At 39.9% G+C, this 20801-nt stretch overlaps 2 protein-coding genes across 6 annotated transcripts; one reads left to right on the top strand and one right to left on the bottom strand.

The window, feature by feature from the left end:
* On the top strand, nucleotides 1-6290 carry LOC121238581 (ATP-citrate synthase beta chain protein 2). Of its 5 annotated transcripts, none has more exons than XM_041135522.1 (17): nucleotides 1-153; nucleotides 970-1088; nucleotides 1225-1327; nucleotides 1875-1940; nucleotides 2029-2152; nucleotides 2240-2374; nucleotides 2992-3052; nucleotides 3158-3234; nucleotides 3515-3670; nucleotides 3790-3918; nucleotides 4080-4212; nucleotides 4294-4421; nucleotides 4567-4672; nucleotides 4792-4868; nucleotides 4963-5033; nucleotides 5168-5452; nucleotides 5966-6290. In XM_041135522.1, the coding sequence occupies exons 2-17, from the start codon at nucleotides 989-991 to the stop codon at nucleotides 6039-6041; spliced, it is 1827 nt and encodes a 608-aa protein (XP_040991456.1). In that variant the 5' UTR covers nucleotides 1-153; nucleotides 970-988; the 3' UTR covers nucleotides 6042-6290. The 5 variants fall into 5 exon arrangements, with proteins under 5 accessions (XP_040991456.1, XP_040991464.1, XP_040991489.1 ...); XM_041135530.1 differs by having other exon boundaries at nucleotides 967-1088; XM_041135546.1 differs by lacking the exon at nucleotides 1-153 and adding an exon at nucleotides 244-442.
* A 2811-nt stretch (nucleotides 6291-9101) lies between these two features.
* On the bottom strand, nucleotides 9102-10314 carry LOC121238143. Its single transcript, XM_041135000.1, has 2 exons — nucleotides 9943-10314; nucleotides 9102-9443 (listed from the first exon to the last, which is right to left on the bottom strand). Exons 1-2 carry the CDS (start codon nucleotides 10312-10314, stop codon nucleotides 9102-9104), a joined length of 714 nt encoding a protein of 237 aa, XP_040990934.1.
* Between the last annotated feature and the right edge of the window lie 10487 nt (nucleotides 10315-20801).

Raw genomic sequence — 20801 nt, 5'->3', positions numbered from 1 at the left:
CATCTCGTGGGTAGCTCTTCTCCATTGTGTTCTTATATAAACCGACTACCCATTCCCCCGATTTTTATCAGCATTCCATTTTCCGTTCTCCTTTCGCCATTTTCACCGTTCTTTCTATCTTGGCGGCTCCGTGCGATCCTTCTCCGCTCACAGGTAGATTCCATTTCCCATCTTTTGCAACTCTCTCTCTGTCTCTCTCTCTATCGTTTACCGTTGACTGAGCTCTTCTGTGTCCCTATCTACTCGAATCACGAGGATCTTGGATCTGGAATTTGTTATATTTCTTTCTGTTGGGATTCGAATTCCTGTCTGGGTCTGTATTCCGCTGTCTTCTCGGATGCTACGGTTTGTCGATGTCTTCGAAGTGGAGCGAAATGCTCTGTTTTGTTAGTTAGTGAGCTGATTTGGAGCTTCCGGATGTAGTGAGATACATATAAAAGTAGTGAGAGACCTGCTTCTTATTTATGATTCGTAGCAAGCGCTGCTTGATCGGAATTAAGGCTGTCGGATACCTCGCATTCCGTTATTTTGGGTTTAACTTTTTGAATCGGAATTGAGATCTGGTAGACTGTAGATTCAGGTTAGGTGCACTTTGGTACAACTTTATCCTTTTTTATTCTAATGTTTGGTGCAACAAATTCTTCTGTTACCCGTGTGGATCTGCCTCGTAAGTTCTGTTCTTCATTTTAATTACAAAACTTGTTGGAATCTGCTTGCTGGCCATTATTCGAGAATTTACTTAATGGTTTAGAGTTGGATCATAAGGTGCCAGCCCGGTAATATCTTAGAACCGTTTAGATAAGAGTTTCATTCACCAACGGAAAGTTTCACTGAGAATAGTTGTTTCATGTGACTCCAGATATTATGAAAGTACCGATTAAAAAAACACATATTTTGAAACTTGTAATATTTCTTCTATATTCAAGTAGACCTTCCTAAAGTTTTATCTTGTTCTTGTATGTGTAGCAGGTCGCTTTGAGTCGTCACCATGGCCACCGGACAACTATTCTCGCGCACTACACAAGCCTTATTTTACAACTACAAACAACTCCCTATTCAGCGGATGCTTGATTTTGACTTCCTTTGCGGTGGGTATCAAATCCCTCCTTTAGTTAATTCAAAAGCGATGTAGTGATATTGTATTATAATGGCTAAATTGGATGAGAAGTTTTTGCCTTTGTTATATTGGCGTTTACGGGGGTATGTTCATACTTGTATCTGTAGGGAGGGAAACACCGTCAGTTGCCGGAATCATTAACCCTGGTGGCGATGGATTTCAGAAACTCTTTTTCGGTCAAGAAGAGATTGCTATCCCTGTGCACTCAGCGTATGTCATGTGTCTCGCTTTTTGTTTAGATATTATATTCATATATTTATGATTTAAATTTGGACTAAGGATAGGAAAATCTTATGTGGCCAGACCATGGATAACTTTGATTGGTTTGACTGTTACCCCTTTGTAGTATTATTTTTCTAAAAATATAATTCCTTAAAATAAATAATTTTGCTATCATTCAACAGTGACTGCTTATGATTTGTTTTATTTTCTCACATAAACTGGTCGATCTAAGGAACCTCTTGGTCTTGAAAAAATTTATGCATAGACGAATTATGGCTTGTTATAAATAGTGGAATACAGTTTTACGTACACATATGTGACACAGAGTTTTTGTTCATTACTAGTCCTGAATATTGATGTTGAATTGCTCTATGCTCACTAAACAATAGTAAAAACATACATCTTATGCTGTTTATATCCATTACATCAACGGTACATGTTAGAAAACACAAAAGAAGCTTACTTGTGGATTCTGAACAATGGACTTGAATTTCTTAGTAAAATTTTCTGACTTTCATGTCAATTTATTTTGCAGCATTGAGGCAGCTTGTGCTGCCCATCCTACTGCTGACGTCTTTATCAACTTTGCGTCATTTAGAAGGTCTGAACTCATCAAACTAACTGCATCTTGAATTTCTGTACTTCATTAGTGTATAGTTGTAATTAATTATATTTTGATAACCATGCAGTGCTGCTGCTTCATCCATGGCTGCTCTGAAGCAACCAACCATTCGAGTTGTTGCTATTATTGCTGAAGGTGTTCCAGAGTCAGACACAAAGCAATTGATTGCATATGCTCGGGCAAATAATAAGGTAAGAGAAAGGCTGCATACTTGTTTAAAGTGACTTAACCAGGCAAGAGACTAACCAAGTGGTGCTAATTTATTAATGATGCTGTAGGTTGTTATTGGCCCAGCTACTGTTGGAGGCATTCAAGCTGGGGCTTTCAAGATTGGTGACACTGCTGGAACTATTGATAATATAATTCATTGCAAGCTATACAGGCCTGGATCTGTTGGTTTTGTCTCCAAATCTGTACGTAGTTGCTCCAGCGATTTTTGTCTCTTCATTGCATCTATATTTCTCAATAAGTAGAATTTTGGCTCATAAGAGATCTAGAATATTATCATAATGTGCTATATATGTTAAACCAACTGCGTCATGCATGAAATCATTAACAAGCTTGTTCTTCACCTTCCAAACATTGTTTGATTAGAGATTTTGTCTTTTCGTATCTGTGATGTACCCATAAACTTAAAATGTGCTAGTTGAACTTCATTTACACTGCATATCCTCTTAATACGGAAGCAACTAGTGAGTTGAAAAATAGACTAAAGCAAGGATTCTGTAGAGAGTATAGGAGTGAGCCATTTTTATCTAGAACTTCAAAAGTGCAAACAGTTCTAAGCTTTTCAAGCACAAGTTGCCACCCCTAGTTTGGCTGGTGGACGTGTGTAATCTTTAAGTTAATTCAGGAGTCAAATTTAACATCTTTTGGGAGGACTTGCCTAACTTTGGGCCTCTGCCTCAATGATACGACTGGACCTTCCTTCAGGACTTGGCTTAATTTTTTTTCTAGCTTTTAACATTATCGTCTTTGGTAAGAATGTTGAATGTGTTGATGATTAAAAAAAAACTTCTTACGATTGCAGGGTGGGATGTCTAATGAATTATACAATACGGTTGCCCGTGTTACCGACGGAATTTATGAAGGTACCTACATTCTGGCGGCATTGCTTCGTTTTATCTTCATGATAGCCTTATTTGAATGGATTTAGGCTATAATTTAAATTTTGATGTGTTTTGGAACTGCTTTAGGTATTGCAATTGGAGGAGACGTTTTCCCTGGATCCACTCTTTCTGATCATGTTTTGCGGTTTAACAACATCCCACAGGTATATTATTGCTTTGCTCTTTTTAGGTGACAAAGTCATATCTGCATCATCTTACTTTTAACTTTCTGTCCGAGCAAGTCCCAATTTCTGCGAGGGCCCAAAAAAGATGTTCTTAATACATAACTGCACATTTTTTGGGGGTTAAGTTGCAGAGCTCCTATACTTTGAAAAGCATGAAATCTAACATTTTTTATAAAACGTTCACTGAGCATTCTTGTGTTGGACTCTATATATTTGTTGTTTACAGTCAATTCAGAGTTTTTTTTTTTAAAATCCTCAGGTTAAAATGATTGTTGTACTTGGGGAACTTGGTGGGCGAGATGAGTATTCGCTAGTGGAAGCCCTGAAGCAGGGCAAAGTATCCAAACCAGTGGTTGCTTGGGTTAGTGGAACCTGTGCACGGCTCTTCAAATCTGAAGTACAGTTTGGACATGCTGTAAGCAACCACCTCAATTGCCTTTTACTGTTCTGTTTATAATGCTGTTTTTTGTAGTGATATATTACAAAAGGCGCCACATTCGTGAATAATTATGTATCTTGGTATTGTCTAATCAGGGGGCTAAAAGTGGTGGTGAGATGGAGTCTGCTCAAGCCAAAAATCAAGCACTAAGAGAAGCTGGAGCTGTTGTACCCACATCATATGAAGCCTTAGAAGTTGCAATTAAGGAAACTTTTGAGAAACTGGTTAGTTCTGTGTATCATGAACATCAGCCTATAAATAACCTCCTCCACACCCCTCCAAACCCACAAAAAAAAAAAAAAAAAAAAAAAAACATTCTGTCAGTTCCCTTAGGCTCTGTGCATTTGGATATAATTATATATTTCATATTTTAATTTACTGTTAGGTTGAAGAGGGAAAGACTACACCGGTAAAGGAAGTTCATCCTCCACAAATACCGGAGGATCTTAACACTGCCATCAAGAGTGGAAAAGTTCGCGCTCCAACTCATATTATTTCCACCATCTCTGATGACAGGGGTACCTTTCGAACCTATAGAATTTTAATTTAGTATTCATGTAATTTATGGGTTAATATCATTTGCCTTAATTGCTTTGTAGGTGAGGAGCCATGCTATGCTGGTGTACCAATGTCTTCCATTGTTGAGTCAGGTTATGGTGTTGGTGATGTTATTTCTCTTTTGTGGTTCAAACGCAGCCTTCCACGTTACTGCACACAATTTATTGAGGTAGGTTGCTCATGACTGTAGAGTTTGGTCGTGCTTAAAAGTCTCTCTTGATTTAGCTTTTTGTCCTATTTGTTTTCCCTTAAACTCCTGATTCTGAAAGCAAACTTGTATTCATGTCCTGTCACTAATATATGACATTGATCAGATATGTATCATGTTGTGTGCCGACCATGGTCCTTGTGTCTCTGGTGCTCACAACACTATAGTAACAGCAAGAGCTGGAAAGGACCTTGTTTCCAGTCTAGTCTCAGGTAAAGAGTTGCCTCTCAATTTTTTCTTGTTCAGAATTTATTACTTCAAATTGCTAGGAGGAGTGGCTCCTGTGAGCGGATTTTGTAATGGAAGGGTGAATGATGGACTTCTTTAACAGGTTTGCTTACAATTGGTCCCCGATTTGGTGGTGCCATTGATGATGCTGCTCGATACTTCAAGGATGCTTATGACCGGGTGAGACTGGATGGGCGTTACTGGAGAAACTTTGTTAGTAGGTGTCCACTGGTCTAAACATTCTAACAGCCTATCTCTTTCCTGTGTTTTTCAGGGTTTGACACCTTATGAGTTTGTTGAAAGCATGAAAAAGAAGGGCATTCGTGTACCCGGAATTGGGCACAGGTAATAGAGAGTTTTGAACCTTCACCATCTTTCAACTTACGAGGGCTAAACCATGAAATTTAAAAATCATGCTTCTAGTGGCTGTGCCACAAATCTTGAGTATGTGAAATTCTTGTTTCTTTGCTGTTGAAAAGGATCAAGAGAGGCGACAACAGAGACAAGAGAGTGGAGCTGCTTCAACGCTTTGCACGCACGCATTTCCCTTCTGTAAAGTACATGGAATACGCTGTGCAAGTTGAAACCTACACCCTCTCAAAGGCAAATAACCTGGTGCTCAATGTGGATGGAGCAATTGGGTCCCTTTTCTTGGATCTCCTTGCTGGCAGTGGAATGTTCACCAAGCAAGAGATTGATGAGATTGTTGAGATTGGTTATCTGAATGGACTCTTCGTGCTGGCCCGCTCCATTGGTCTGATTGGGTAAGTAAATTACTCTAAAACTTTACTTCTCCAGATTTTCGGCTTATACTTTGCCTTGGCTATTAAGGTAAAATTTTGAATTAAATCCTTGTTATTGATACCTTTAGCGGTTTGAGTTCTGAACATATAAAGCCTTCTTTTTTCTCGAGGATGATACAGTAGAAATCTATGGTCCTCTTTAACTGATTAGATGCTCCCATGTTGACTGACACGGATTACGATCTTCTATACTCTCTTGGATAATCTACTTGGGTGGATTTCTCTAAATTCTAACCATTGCTTTCAAGTTTAAAAAATTTCAGATATGACTGACTGATACGACTTGTTAGTGACAAATGTTTGTACTTCCATAAACATGGATATCTTGTTTACATTACATATCACGTGAGTGTACTAGGACAATTAGAAATGATGGGAAGAAAACGATGATACGAACTATGGTGATCGTTATGAGCATTTTTCAGTGAAATCTCATAGTTCAATCTTAACCGAGTTCTCCTTATTGAAAAACAGGCACACCTTTGACCAGAAGAGATTGAAGCAGCCACTATACCGCCACCCATGGGAAGATGTTCTCTACACCAAGTGAGAGGCATTTCAGTTTGTGGGGGGACTAGCGGCATTGACTTGCTTTCAACTAGCATTTTTCTTTCCAAGTTTCTGCATTCTGCTGAAATGATTCTCCGGTTATTAGACTAGCGTTGGTACTTCTAATGTCAAGTTGAGTATCTTCATTTTGTAAGCTGTATCAAAATCCAAAAGAGTGTACGCTCAGATAAATTGTTAAACAAAGTTACGTTTTAATTAAATATTATATCCTCCTGATTTGTGTCTGGTACCAAGTTGTAAAACACCTCTACTGTTTGATAATATTTCCAAGTAACCTACTCAATTCGAGGGGAGTAATCCTCCAGAAAAGGGATAGAGAGAGAGAGATAAAAGGAAATAACTGTTTGGATTATGATTTTGCATGCCTTTCTTATCTCACGGTTCCCCTATATATCGTGCCACTGACAGCAACTATATTTCATGGGCCAGAGGCCACTACAGATGTCTATTACAAACATGAAGGCTAAAATGAAATGGGCTAAATGGATTGAGGCCCGACTCAACAAATAAATGGGCTAAATGGACTGAGGCCCAACTCAACACTAACAACATAACATAAGGCCATAGGTTGAGACAAGTCCAACCTTATTACTAACTGAGCCTATGCCTGTAGAACTAACTAGGTTGACTTTAAAGTAACTCTCTACTTCACTTATGTCTTACGCTTCCTAGCCTTCACCCCGCTGGCGGCTACCATGCTTGACAAAACCCTACGGCCACTGACTGGCGTGTTACACTGACCCCCTCCATCAAAACACCTTGCCTGCAAGGTGTGGAAAGTTGTCCTTCAAGTATGAATACCCTTCCCACGTAGCTTCTTCAAAATCACGACCTTGCCAACGAACTAAAAAGTTTGATCTTGGCTCGATTTCCAGCCTTAACCATTCTCCTGCCAAGAATCTCCTTAGGTTCAGGTCGTAAGATCTCATGCTCGTCGACTAGTGGGAGATTTGGGATGACTGTGAATCTGGAGCCCAACTTTTTCTTCAACTACATGACGTGCACCGTGGGGTGGATGCGGGCAGTAAAGGGCAGATCCAGAGTGTAGGCAACACTTCCCACCCTCTCCAAGATCTGAAACGGTCCATAGTACTTGGGCGCTAGTTTTAGGTCTCACCGGTGGCTCACAAAGGTTTGCCTGTAAAGTTGCAGGTGCAGGTATACCCATTCGTCCCTTTCAAACTCCTGTTCTTTCCTCTTGATGTCTGCATACTTTTTCATTCGGTGTTGGGCTCGTTGTAAGTTGTGGCATAGTAGATTTGAAACCTGGTCTCTAGATCTGAGTGTCTAGTCAACTTCTTCAAGTTTAGTGGTGCTAGGGACGCAATATAATAATCTTAGGGTGGGTACTCGTAAAGTGCCTCGAATAGGGTCATCTTTTTAGAGACATGGGGGGTGGTGTTGTACCACCACTTTGCTAAAGCTACCCACTTTGACCAGTCTGTAGGTTTGTGGCTTGAAAAGCACCTTAAGTATCCCTCCAGTGTTTTGTTAACCACCTTTGTCTAGCCATTCATTTGAGGATGGTAGGAGGAACTAAGGTTCAAGTGCACTCTTTGCAGACAGAATAACTCCTGCCAAAATTGACTAGTAAATGTTCTATCACGATCAGACACTATTGATTTTGGTAACCCATGAAGTTTGAGGAAGTTTTTAAGGAATGGTTCAGCAATACTTTTAGTCGTGTAGGGATGTTTTAAAGGGGTAAAATGGCTGTATTTTGTGAATTTGTTTACCACTACCCAAAGGCAATTGAAACTTTTAGAGTTAGGGAGGCCGTCAATAAAATCCATAGAGATGTGGACTCATGGCTTAAATGGTATGGGTAAAGGTTGGAGAAGACCACTAGGGTAAGTGTTTTCCACCTTCATTCTTTGACACACATCACACTCTCTAATGAATGTTTTGACATCCCTCTTTAGCCTAGACCAATAAAAGTCCCTTTTGGCCCTCTGTATCGACTTGTCATATCCTCAATGCCCACCCCAAGGGCTACTATGAGTCAACTCCAGAAGCTTCTTTCTGAACTTCTCACTCTGTGAAATGTATAATCTCTATTTGTACAGTGACAACCATTACTTCATACTGTAATCTTGGTTAAGTTTTTGGTCTTGAAACTGTTGCACCAAGCCTTGAATGTGGTCATCATGTGCACAAGCAGCCTTTAGTTCTTCCACTTACCCCATGGAAGGAAAAGTCAATAGCATGAGTGTCCCTTCCATCTCAATATCCTTTCTCGATAGAGCATCAACAACCCTATTTTGTATTCTACTAAGAAATCGTATCCCAGCAACTTGGTAACCCATTTTTGCTGCATGGGGGTCCCTACTTTCTGGTCCAAAAGATATTTAAGACTATGTTGGTCAGTCCTCACCACAAAGGCCCTACCCAGCAAGTATGGCTTCCACTTTTGGACAGTTGAGACCAGACAAACAATTCTTTTTCATATGTAGATAGAAGTAAGGCCCTTCCCTTAAGTGCCTGGCTGTGGAAGGCTATTGGTCTCCCCATTTGCATCAAAACTGCCCCAATAGTAGTCCTAAATGTGTCACACTCTATAGTGAAAGGTTGTGTGAAGTCTATGAGAGCTAATACAGGGAGCTATATGATAGCCTCTTTTAACTTGTGAAAGGCTAGTTTGGACTCTTCACTCCATTGAAACTGGTCCTTCTTCAGCATTCTAGTCAATGGCCCTGCAATCCTACCATAACCCTTGATAAACTTGTGATAGTATCCTGTTAGCCCAAGAAAGCCTCTTAAGGCCTTGATCAAGTTAGGTAGGGGCTAGCTTTTCATGATCTGTAACTTCTTAGGATCTACCCTTACATCCTATCCATAAATTAGATGGCCCAAGTAGGAGATCTCCCTACACCCAAAATGACATTTTGCCCGCTTGGCATAGAGCTGGTTCTTTCTCAAGTCATCTTCAAGTGTTGCACATGTTCCTCTTCTGTTTTGCTATACGCCAAAATGCCGTAAAAAAATACTAGTATAAAATGAAATACCTCATTCATGAGGATTTGGAAAGTAGATGGGGGCATTAGTTAAGCCGAAAGGCAATACTAGAAATTTTGTAATTTCTTCGTGTCCTAAATGATGTCTTAGGCACATCAAATGGCTTAACTCTGATCTGGTGGTATCCAAATCGAAGACATAGCTTAGAAAAAATCACAGCATCATGCAATTCATTCATAAGTTCCTCTACCACTGGTATTGGAAACTTGTTCTTAGCAGTCACACCATTTAAGCCACTGTAGTGAACACAAAGCTTCCAAGATCCATCTGCCTTTCTCACTAGCAAGACAGGTGAAGAATATAGACTTTGACTAGGTTGGATAACCCCGAATTTCAACAACTCCTGCACTATGAGTTCAATTTCATCCTGTTGATAGTAAGAGTATCTATAGGGTCGAATGGAAACTGGGTTGGTTCGTGGTATCAAATTGATAGCATGGGATCCCCGCTGGGGGGTGGGCTTCTAAAAAATATCCAAAAACTAAAAGACTAGTTCTTGAATTCCCTTAGGAATTTCCGCCTTCTAAGTATGATTATTAACTGTTTCAGCTTTCTATCATTTGCAACAATTTCCTCTAGTCTCCAATTTATTCATTGTGTTTAAGGATCCCTTCTCTATGAATTGGGATGGGGCCAAGCCTTGAAATTTCACGGTCTTATCTCTAAGGCTAAACCGCATACAAAGACTTTTAAAATTCAAAGAAATAGTCCCCAACTCCCTCAACCACAGGATGTCAAGCACCATATTATATCATGTTAGTACCACTACATGAACATCAATTGTAATTAACACTCCTTAGATTTTTCAGTTTAAGTCCGATACATCTTCCCTCACTGGGTAGTAGCTCCCCATTAGCCACCTTCACCTTAACTTTTTCACTGCAATCAACAGTTAACCTTCCCCTTTCCACCACAGGGTGCAAAAAATTATGGGTGGAGCCAGTGTCAACCAAAATAGTCAGCCACTGGTTCCCTAATATGCCTTTGAGCCTCATTATTTTTGGGTTGTGGGATCCAGTGAGTGCATGCAAGGATATTTCTGGATTTTCTGTTTGGTTGTCTAACTCTAACACTTCCACTGCACACTCCTCTTCCCTTTCTTCAGTCACTACCTCCCTGCCCTCATTTTCTACCAGAACTTCTTCCAAAAGGTATAGTTTAAGGTTTTGGCATTTGTGTCCAGGGCCCCATTTAGCATCACGGTAGTAATAGAGCCCTTTCTCCCTTCTCTCCTTCATTTTCTATTGATTTATCTTTTGAATGGGAAATTGTTTTTTTTAAGGTGTTTCTGTTTGGGTCTGTGGGGTTGGGATTTGGGGTTTTGAAGATGCCTGGTCAGGTGAGTATGAAACACTGGATCTGAAATTTTTTCAGGCTAGGTAGACATTTTCTTCTTGTAGTTTGGCTAAGCTATAGGCATCAGTTAAGTTGGTAGTGTTAAACATCCTTATTGGTACTCTCACTTCATCTTTCAATCCACTTAAGAAATAGCTAAGTTTGTAATTATCTGATAGGACTCTCAGCCTGTTTGACAGTGCTTTAAACTTAGCCTTGTATTCCTCTACTAAACCCATTTGTCTCAATCTTGTTAGAGATTCCATAGGGTCATCGTATGCATTAGGCCCAAATCTAATCAACAGGGCTTTAATAAATGAGTCCAAGTCAGTACTTCATCTTTCAATCCACTTAAGAAATAGCTAAGTTTGTAATTATCTGATAGGACTCTCAGCCTGTTTGACAGTGCTTTAAACTTAGCCTTGTATTCCTCTACTAAACCCATTTGTCTCAATCTTGTTAGAGATTCCATAGGGTCATCGTATGCATTAGGCCCAAATCTAATCAACAGGGCTTTAATAAATGAGTCCAAGTCAGTAAGCTGACCTGACTCCTCCAGATCTTGAAACCACACTAGAGCTTTTCCCTGGCCTCCATATGGAAAGAGGCCAATCTGATACGATGTTGGGGTAGTGTGTGATGAAATGTAAAAGATTGGTTCACCTTGTAGATCCAGCTTGCAAGATCCTCTCCATGGAAGTTGGGAAACTCGAGGTTCACTGTACGAGCTTGGATATCTCCCAAAGACTGTTGATTTTTAGCTCCTTCATCTCTTAGTCCACGAGCTGAAGATTCTCCTAGAGAGCTGTTATGGTGGTGCTTTTGTAGCTCCACTGTCAACTTTGCTAGCTGTTGGACGATGGAATCATTTTGTCTCTTCAATGCCAGCATTTCTATTTCTAGATTTTGGTATTGGGAATCTGTGGATGTTTTAGGGCAATGAGCCCATCTTGTAATTGATCAAGACTTATACCTTTAGCCATACTTGTATTCTTCTTTTGTATACAGAGATTGGTGTCTCTAATACCAAAATTGTATCACACCTCTACTGTTTGATAATATTTTTCAGTAAGCTACTCACTTCGAGAGGAGTAATCCTCCAGAAAAGGGATATATAGAGAGAAAGAGAGAGATAAAAGGAAATAACTATTTGGATTATGATTATGCATGCTTTTCCCATTACATGGTTCCACTATATATCGTGCCACTAACAACAACTATACTTCATGGGCCAGAGGCCAATACAGATGTCTATTACAAACATAAAGGCTAAAACAAAATGGGGTAAATGGACTAAGGCCCGACTCAACACTAACAACATAACATAAGGCTATAGGCCAAGGGACTGAAGTTGAGACAAGCCCAACCTTATTACCAACTAAGCCCACGCCCGTAAAACTAACTAGGTTGACTTCGAAGTAACTCCCCACTTCACTTTTGTCTTCCATTTTCAGGTGCTTCCTTCCTTTCACCCCGCCGTCATGCTTGACCAAACCCTACGGCCACTGACCGACGTGTTACACAAGCAGATTAGATGATTCGATGTTTCAATAATTCTTCTTCCATATAAATTCCCACTTATGCTTTTGTTGGGGATTGCAAATTCATCAAACGTTCAAGGTGATTAAAAGGCTCTTGTTCATGGTCCTGATTCCTTGATACCTACCTCCCATATTTGCTTCAGACAATATCAAGGGTTTAGATGCTTTGACAGGGTTCCTATCTTCCTACTTTGGTCCGCATGGGAAATACATACCAAAATATGATTCGCCAGATTATTAGATCCTTTTGCTTCTTGCATATTACTAGTCCTGAATTGTAGCAAGACTTTTTGATAGAATTTGCTTACATTTCCCACCAAATAAAACTTTATTTTCAACAATCAACTAGAAATCGCTTTAGACATATCTTCACTAAGTTTCTAAGGCCCCGTTTGGATAAGCAATTGGTCTCATTTCATCTCATATCATTCCATCTCAACGTACAAACACTACTCAAACAAAAACACTTTTTAGTTATTCTTTCATACTTTTTCATCTAATTTTACAACTTTTTCAAACTTCCATATAAAACACAAAAATAATTCAAAATTTTTAAATTCCAAAACAAAAATTATATTAAAAAATTATATTCTAACAATATTTTAACTTTATAATATTTTTATTCAACTTTCTATCTCTTATTTCCCAAAACCTAATAAAAATCTTAACTCAAACTATTTCACTATTATTCACAAACCATCTCACTACTATTAACAGATTTCTCATCTTATATCTTCTCATTTGACAATCCAAACCAAGCCTAAAAGTTATGGTAAATTGGTTAAGCAGCATGGGAGATGTCCCATGGTCAATCAGAGAGCTATGAGATCAAATCACTCTGGTAAGACAATCATGTATTTTTAGAGAGAGAATCAAGTTGTAGATTCACTAGCTAAAATAACAGCTAAAGGAGTCGCTATGCAAGAAGTAAGGTTTATTGGCAATAGATAGAATGGGTTTACCACATATAAGATATAGGTGAGAAGGTAAGAAATTTTGGAACGAGTTTTAGCTATGGTTTTTGCACTTTATTGACATGTGTAACTCTTGCGGTGTCAAGAGTATCAAACCACGGTATTCCTACCTTATAAGTGATGCTTTTTTTTAATATAATTGGGATATCATCCTATTCTTTAAAAAAAAAATACAAGCTTTTCGTGAAAAAAAAAAAAAAAACTATCAATTGGTAGTTATTTTAGTGAGTCATTATCTCTATCTAACACCAACAAAATTACATTATTATGTGGTTTGTGCAGCTCATTTAAGGCCTAATTTGGATAGTAAAATTCTCTCAACTCATTTTATCTTATCTTATCTCAATATCAAAACACCATAAATACAAATATTTATCAATTTCAGATTTTCAATTTTTTCATTTAATCATTACCTAATCATCACAACTTTTTCATATTTCCAAACAAAACACAAAAAAAAAAAAAAAAAAATCAACTTTTTCAAATCCTAAAACAAAAATTATATTAAAAAAATTATATTTTAACAATATTTTAATTTATAATAATTTTATTCAAATTTTTCTATCAACTTTTCCAAAATCCCATAAAACATTTTAACTTAAATAATTTTACTACTATTCAAAACTATCTCACTACTATTAACAGATTTCTCATCTCATATATGTAACCAAAGGATGCCTATATAATTTCTTAGTGTCTAATTTGAGTTCTGTACACAACAACTTTCTCTGCTTGCATCATACCAATACTCCATCCAATATGGATTTGGCTTCACCTGTATTATGAGTTCCTTCTTGGTAGAATGCAGGAAAAGCCACACCAGCCATTTTTAACTTGGAAAATGCTTAAGTCACCGATAAATTCTTCTGAAAAATTCTACCGATTTAACTTTTTTTTTTTTACTTAATGGTTAACGAATTATTTTTTTAATGAGTTTGTGATTTTTTTAAATGATTAAAGTGATTTAAAAAATGCTTAAAAAATAAAAAATAAAAAAGTGCATTTTGTACTTATCAGTAGAAACTTTCGAGACACCTCTCGGTGGCCTATCAGTTCCCTTTTACCTTTTATATCTCTTACTACCCCTCCACCTCAAATTAGACACGAGTTTCATAAACAACATCCATCAACATTTAGTTTAACCCTTATTTCCTTAGATCTATGCCATTTTAAGTGCCTCAATTTAGGTAATCAAACCTCTACAAATTTTATTCATCTGCAACGAGATATCTACGAGCAATGATTTTACTCTACTGCAAACTGCCTCTTTCCCCTCTTTGGTATCTGCCATTCTTTCTAAAAGCTTGTATCTTCTGTCTATAATGAGCTAATAAAGTTGTATAGGGTATGTTAATGCTGAAAACATTGCACAATAGGTCGGAAGGGGAGAAAAAATCATTTCCGGCCCGTTCTGACGACTCAGGTTTCGATCGGTGTGGTCTAGAGCTCCCAACAGTGGTCCAATACAACTGTACAACGTTGGTGCATACATCCATGGCGGTGAATAAGAAGTAAATGTAGGAAAAATAAAGATAGTGAGACATAAATTTATGTGGTTTGGTGTAATGCTTACATCCACAAGTGTTTGGAGGAGAGAAAATCCACTATAATATACTTTTTTTTTAGTCTCTCGCAGTTACTCATTTCTCACTGTATAATAGAAGTCGGAGATCTATTTGCTGGATGAGACATTCACGCTGGAGCTCTAGTCGTGAGGTTGAAGAAGCTGAAGAAGGAGAAGCCCCCTAGAGTCATCTGGTGGTTTCTTTTTATTTGACCCCTTTTTTCGCATGCCCCTTGGTAGTGGTGAGGAACAAACACTTTTTCCTTACGTGTCTGACATCCTCTTTTATTTCCAGTTTTTTCTTTTATGTATTATCCTTACTTTCCTCCTAACACATTCTCTTTCCTTGTCCCCTCCTTGTCTCTCATTTTTCTCTCCTTATTTTGTCTTCTAGTGGGGACTCTTTGATAGGCTGGGCCTGGTTATCTAGGCTTGGAATATTTTATCTCCTTTAGTTGTCAGTGATTCTTAAAGTTGATTTGTTTCAAAAAAGACCTTAAGAATCTTCAAAGATAAAATATGTAATCAAAATAATCTACCGAAGTCCGTAGAGAAATAAATCTTGGGAGTGGGTTTCTGGTTATCCGTTTCACTTGCGTTAAGCAATAAATATTTTCGAGCGCCGAGTTAGATGGGAGGTGTATTCGACCACATAAGATGTGAGCGCGAAACTTAGACATGGTGTGAGATATACACGACAGCGTAAAGTGCGAGGGTGAAGCTTGGATGTGGCAGGAGATGGTCTCAATCGCGTAAAGTGCGAATATGGAGCTCGGCTTTGGCGGGAGATGTACTCAACCGCATAAGATGCAAGCGTGGAGCTTGAACGTAGCGGGAGATATACTCGATTGCTTAAAGTTCGAGCGTAGAGCTCTTCTTGGCAAGATAAGCAGAAGGTTGGCTCGACCGCGTCAAGTGCGAGCGGAGCTCATCTTGGCGAGATAAGCGGGAGGCTGGCTCGACCGTGTTAGGTGCGAGTGTGGAGCTTGTCATGGAGTGTGAAGACCGGGTAGTCAAATGACCTGCCCGCCTATTGGGTGCCTGGGAGCCGGGCGGTCCCTAGCCTTTCCCGTTTGTTGACTTGTTGTCAAAGATGACTCGGGAGAGGTAGTTGTGGCACGAGTGTAACATTTGGCATTTGCTGAAGGAGATGCTGGCTTAGGAGTAATGTCGGGTAGCTGAAAGACTGTATCCGCACTTCATTGTGAGGCAGGCCAGGTCCCCATAAGGCTAGACCTACCTATTGACCCTCGATAGGAAGGTAAGTAGGAGATGTTTGACAGAGCTGCAAAAGTCAAACCGATTAGCGTAAATAATCTCCAATCACAAGTGTGAAATTTGCAAACCTGAATTGTGTTGCAAGAGTGTTGTGAAGGTTTGAGGCGATTGTTGTGGCACAAGTGTAACACTCGGCGTTTGTTGGGGAAGATGTTGTGTCGGTGTTGCTGTCCAGGGGTGAGTCAAGAGACTCAACTAGATGACGCGAAATTCGAAAAGTCAAGAGACTTGTATTCGATTGGCCGTCTGGGAAAGTATGGGGACTGGTGCCCAGCCTAAACTTCGTAGTGAATCAAGGGATTCAGCTTATAGCACGAAGGTCAGAAAGTCAAGGGACTTGTGTCCAACAGGCCGTCTAGGAAAGTCTTGGGACTTGTGCCCAACCTAACCTTGTGGCGAATCAAATGACTCGACTTGTAGCATGAAGGTCGGCAAGTCAAAGGACTTGTATTTGACGGGCCATCTGGACAAGTCCTGGGACTTATGCCCTACCTAACTTCGTGGTGAATTAAGGGATTCGACTTATAGCACAAAGGTCGGCAAGTCAAGGAATTTGTGTCCGATGGGCCGTCTAGGCAAGTCTGAGACTTGTGTTCGGCCTGAGTTCATGGCGAATCAAGGGACTCGGTTTGTAGCATGAAGGTCGGCAAATCAAGAGACTTGTGTCCAACTGGTTGTCTAAGACTAGTGCCCATCCTAAATTTCATGGTGAATCAAGGGACTCTGCTTGTGGCACGAAGTTCTGCAAGTCAAGGGATTTATTTTCGACGAGCCATCTGGACAAGTCTTTTACTTGTGCTCGGCCTGACTTCATGGCGAATCAAGGGATTCAACTTGGTTGGCATGAGGGTTAACAAATGAAGGGACTTGTGTTCGACTTTTGCATCGCAGTGAGTCAAGGGACTCAACTTTGTTGAAGAAGATGTTTGTCCATGCTAAAAAAGCCAACATGGTTAGCGTAAATAACCCAAATCACAAATGTGAGGTTTGCAAACCTGAATCACTCTGCTAGAGTGTGGCGAAGGTTGGAGGCGTGTCAGCGAGACCTATGGGTAGTCGTGTTTCGGCTGTGAAGAAGATCCGAGTGCCCGCGATGCTACGCAATTTATTCTAATGGAGACATATTAATACACTCGAGCGACGCCCGGATGGGGCTTATGTGGCTAGTGTTCTACACCACAGAAGCCAATTATGTTAGTAAAAATGAAATTCACACAAATTTTGAGAGAGAGAAACCAAGATGTTTTAGCCGTCCTAGCCGATTTTTCATTAACTGAAATTGTCTGCTGTTAGTTGTCGTCTTTGTTTTATTTATTTATTTACTAAGTCAGTTTACTGCTGGGGAAGTCGTCCGTCTTTAAGTATCTTCGAAGCAATTTGGACTTAATAATCTCTTAGAAAATTTTATGTTCATTTTCTCACGGGTCGTGTACTATGGGTGAGTAGATCACTGGGTGGTTCCTTGTTCTCCATCACTTGTACCATGCATGGTTCATGCAGGGCGCACGTTACACATGCGCAACACATGTATAAATACCAGTTGTTAATTAGTCAAGATGTTGCCCTCTTAGTGAGGTAGCAACGTGCTCGCCAGGCATGTGGCCAAGCAGTTGAGTCTGTGATGGGTTGGCCGACACGTTTCTATCTGTGCTGTTTGTGGATGGGCAACCTGTAGGGTGGCTGAGCAAAGTGGTGGCTAAGATGTTCTTGTCCTTTTGTGATGCATGTGACTGAGGTGCTCTTATGACTCATCCGTGTAACGCCCCGCACCCGGAAGGGTGGGAGAATTACTACCTGTCACTTACAAACCTGTCTCTCCAAGCACTTAAAACTCTAAGGACTTCATGATTAGCACACAAACTCATATTTTCCAAATAACCATAATACAAACTCCATAAGTCATCATTACAAAAACATAAACCAAAGGGAGGTCCACAATCTCCCAATACCTTAACAAAATTAAACGATACATCTTTAGGTCTCAATAGGTCTAAACAACATAAAGTACTTCAAATACTCAAGTTAAATCCATCTACTAACAATGGTACTCTTAGGTACCCAACCTTCCATCCATATCTAGCCAGCTTCAATTCTATTCCTGACCCCCAGCTGGGTAATCAATGTCATCTGAAAATATATGAAGATAAGGGGATAAGTTATCCACAACTCAGTAAGCAGAGAACATATACTAGTATGTAAACATGAGCCATTTTTAGAAAGTTTGGTATGCAAAAATAAAACATTTCGTTTTCACATGCACATCTCAAAACGTGTTATCAGAAAAATCAGAGCGACTTTTAAATCTTTTTATACTCATAAACCATTTTTATATTCGAAAATCGCTTTGGCACAACGTAACTGCACATCTTCGTCTTATTATATCATATCATGTCATATACCTTGTTTAACCGCCGTGGTAGGGTTGTGCTATCCCTGGTGGCCAAACCAGGCAGTATCATGTTGTGAAACTTCCCCTTTTTCAATCTCGGAGTCCTGAGTGTGCACACAGGAAAGAACACATAAAAGACCACTTTGTTTCCAAAGTGGGTGCACTCATATCATATCATATCATGGTGGTACCAACCATATCACGTGAACCAGTATCATCTTATCCGAACCATATTCAAAATCAGATTCAGAACAGATAAGTATGCCAAAGGTTTATCATATCCATATCATATCAAAACACGTGTGAAATATATTCATATCATTTCCATTTGATCAAAAACATATCCAAATCATTTCATATCACATGTATAAAATCTCAATGATATCGTATTCGCTCTTTTGCATATTTCAGAAGCATGTCAAATATTGCTCATGTCTACGCTTTTCATGTCAAAAGCATTTATTTTCTCTTTTATACATATCTCATGAGTAAATGCAAAATATATACTGAGGTTGTTTTCAACTTTTCTTTTTAAAACAATATGCACATTTTTACAAATCAACCTCAATTCATTTCTTTTTATGCAAATCTAACATAGGAACCTCGCTTACCTGGATTTCTTAGCTTTTCCCAAAAAATTTCCTCCCAATGCCGAACAATTATTGATCGTCACCTATAAGGTATTCACGTAATTCTCGTAAATTTCAATTGAACATGTATTTCAATATTTAAGCCTAAGCTTCTAGAATAACTTATTTTTTAATTCCTCAAGACTTAAAATTCTCATAACATCAGAATATATCATCGCTTCCTAAAATCATCGATGTCCCTTTAATACCTCGACTAAACAATCAAAAAAATCTAACTTACTTACTATTGAAGTGTAACTATAAAATCTCCTACTAGATAAAAAAAAAAAAGAATTTGAGTCCAACTACTCATATCTATAACATTGAAATTTTAGCTTGCAAAAAAAATAAATCTCAGTCCAATAAGGTTACTAAAACAGTTTATCAAACATAATGAAAATCACGTCCAATAAAAATAGACGGGTTTATCAAAATGATGAATATCAAATAAATCTTAAGTCCAGACTACTAATAAATAACTCACTAGATTTAAACACCAATAAAAATAAAACTGAGCCTATTGGTATAAGTTTTGTAGTTCATTCACAGCCTCTCCAGAAAAATTAAAGTATGCCTAAAAAAAATAGAAAGGTCAACACCCAAAACACACTCTTCTTTCCACTGGGTTCACCGATATATATATACATATCTATCGTCTGTTTCCCTTTTCAAACAATTAACCACAACTACCAAAAACAACTTGCAGGGGCTCAAACGGGTGTTGCGACAGAAACTCACCCAAGACCAACCGAGGTAGTGGCACCGTGGGAGTGCGACGGAGGCTGGGCTGAGGTGGTGGTGATGACCTTGACGGCGTCGTATGGGGAGAGACAGAGAGATAGAGCTGAAACCGAGAGAGAGAGAGAGCAAAAGTGAGAGAAGAGCTGGAGGGGGAGATATGGCGAGGGAGTGGCCGTGGCTTACTGAGGGCAGAGGTGGCGCGCGGTGGACTGAGGGTGGTGCGACGATGGCTGGCGGTGAGGATTGACAGGTTGGTGGCACATGGAGGGAGGAAAACTCCTCTGTTTCTAGGCTTGAAAACAGGGGAGGGGAAGTCTTAATCGGCAGCTGAGAAGCCGGTCGTGGAACTCAGAGAGACGGTGGCGCACGGCTGGGGGAATGAACTCCGAACGACTGAGGTACCGGCGTGGGTTGCGCTTGGTGGGACAGCGGCACGTGGATCAGCTTGATGGAGGTAGTTCACTGCTTGCTAACCGAGCTACACAGTTTGGTGTTTAATAGGGAGTGATGGCTGGTGCGTGATGCGGCCTGGCTGAGGTTCACAATGAGAGGTGGAGACTCTCGGTTGATTTTCTGTAAAGAGGAGAATGAGCGGCACAAAATCTAGGTCAAGGATGCATAACATATATAATTATATATATATAAGTTATAAGAAGTAAAGGGTAAAAACCTAGAGAGAAGAGGGATGAACGGCATGCATGAAAATAGAAGGTGGACGTGATTCTACACAACGTCAAAACTGGAGGTGTTTCACCAGCCTGGGCCTGACAATGGGCTGGGTCTTACAATCCGCGTGCGTGACGGGTTGATGCCCGCTAGTTTGGACGGTGAGTCCTTCTATGTGCATGGCAAGATGGTCGTGACCAAGGAACTCTGTTGTCGAGCCCAAGGGGTGGGTCTAAGATGGTGAGGCTGAGATGCAGTGGGCGAGGAGTAACCTATCATCTTTGGCTGGGATGCAGATAGGTGAGACTGCTGTGGGCAAGATGTAGATGGCCGAGATGCAGATGGGTGCCCGCCATTGGGCTGTTGAGGAACACGTGCGAGGAGCAGGTGGCGAGGAAGTTGTGTGCATGGTCGAAGAGCATTTGGCCGAGCGAGGAACGGGTGCCCACTGTGTGGCCTAGGTGCATGTGGTCGGAGAACTTGGTTTCTCGCCATTATGTGGCCAAAGCATGTGGCTGGGCGAGGAATGGGTGCCCGCCATTGTGTGGCCGGGCAACTTGGTTTCTTGCCACTATGTGGCCGAGAAGCATGTGGCTGGGTGAGAAACA

The sequence above is a fragment of the Juglans microcarpa x Juglans regia genome, chromosome 1D, assembly GCF_004785595.1.
Source record: "Juglans microcarpa x Juglans regia isolate MS1-56 chromosome 1D, Jm3101_v1.0, whole genome shotgun sequence".
NCBI classification, from domain to species: Eukaryota; Viridiplantae; Streptophyta; class Magnoliopsida; order Fagales; family Juglandaceae; genus Juglans; species Juglans microcarpa x Juglans regia.
This window is presented reverse-complemented; position numbering and strand designations above follow the sequence as displayed.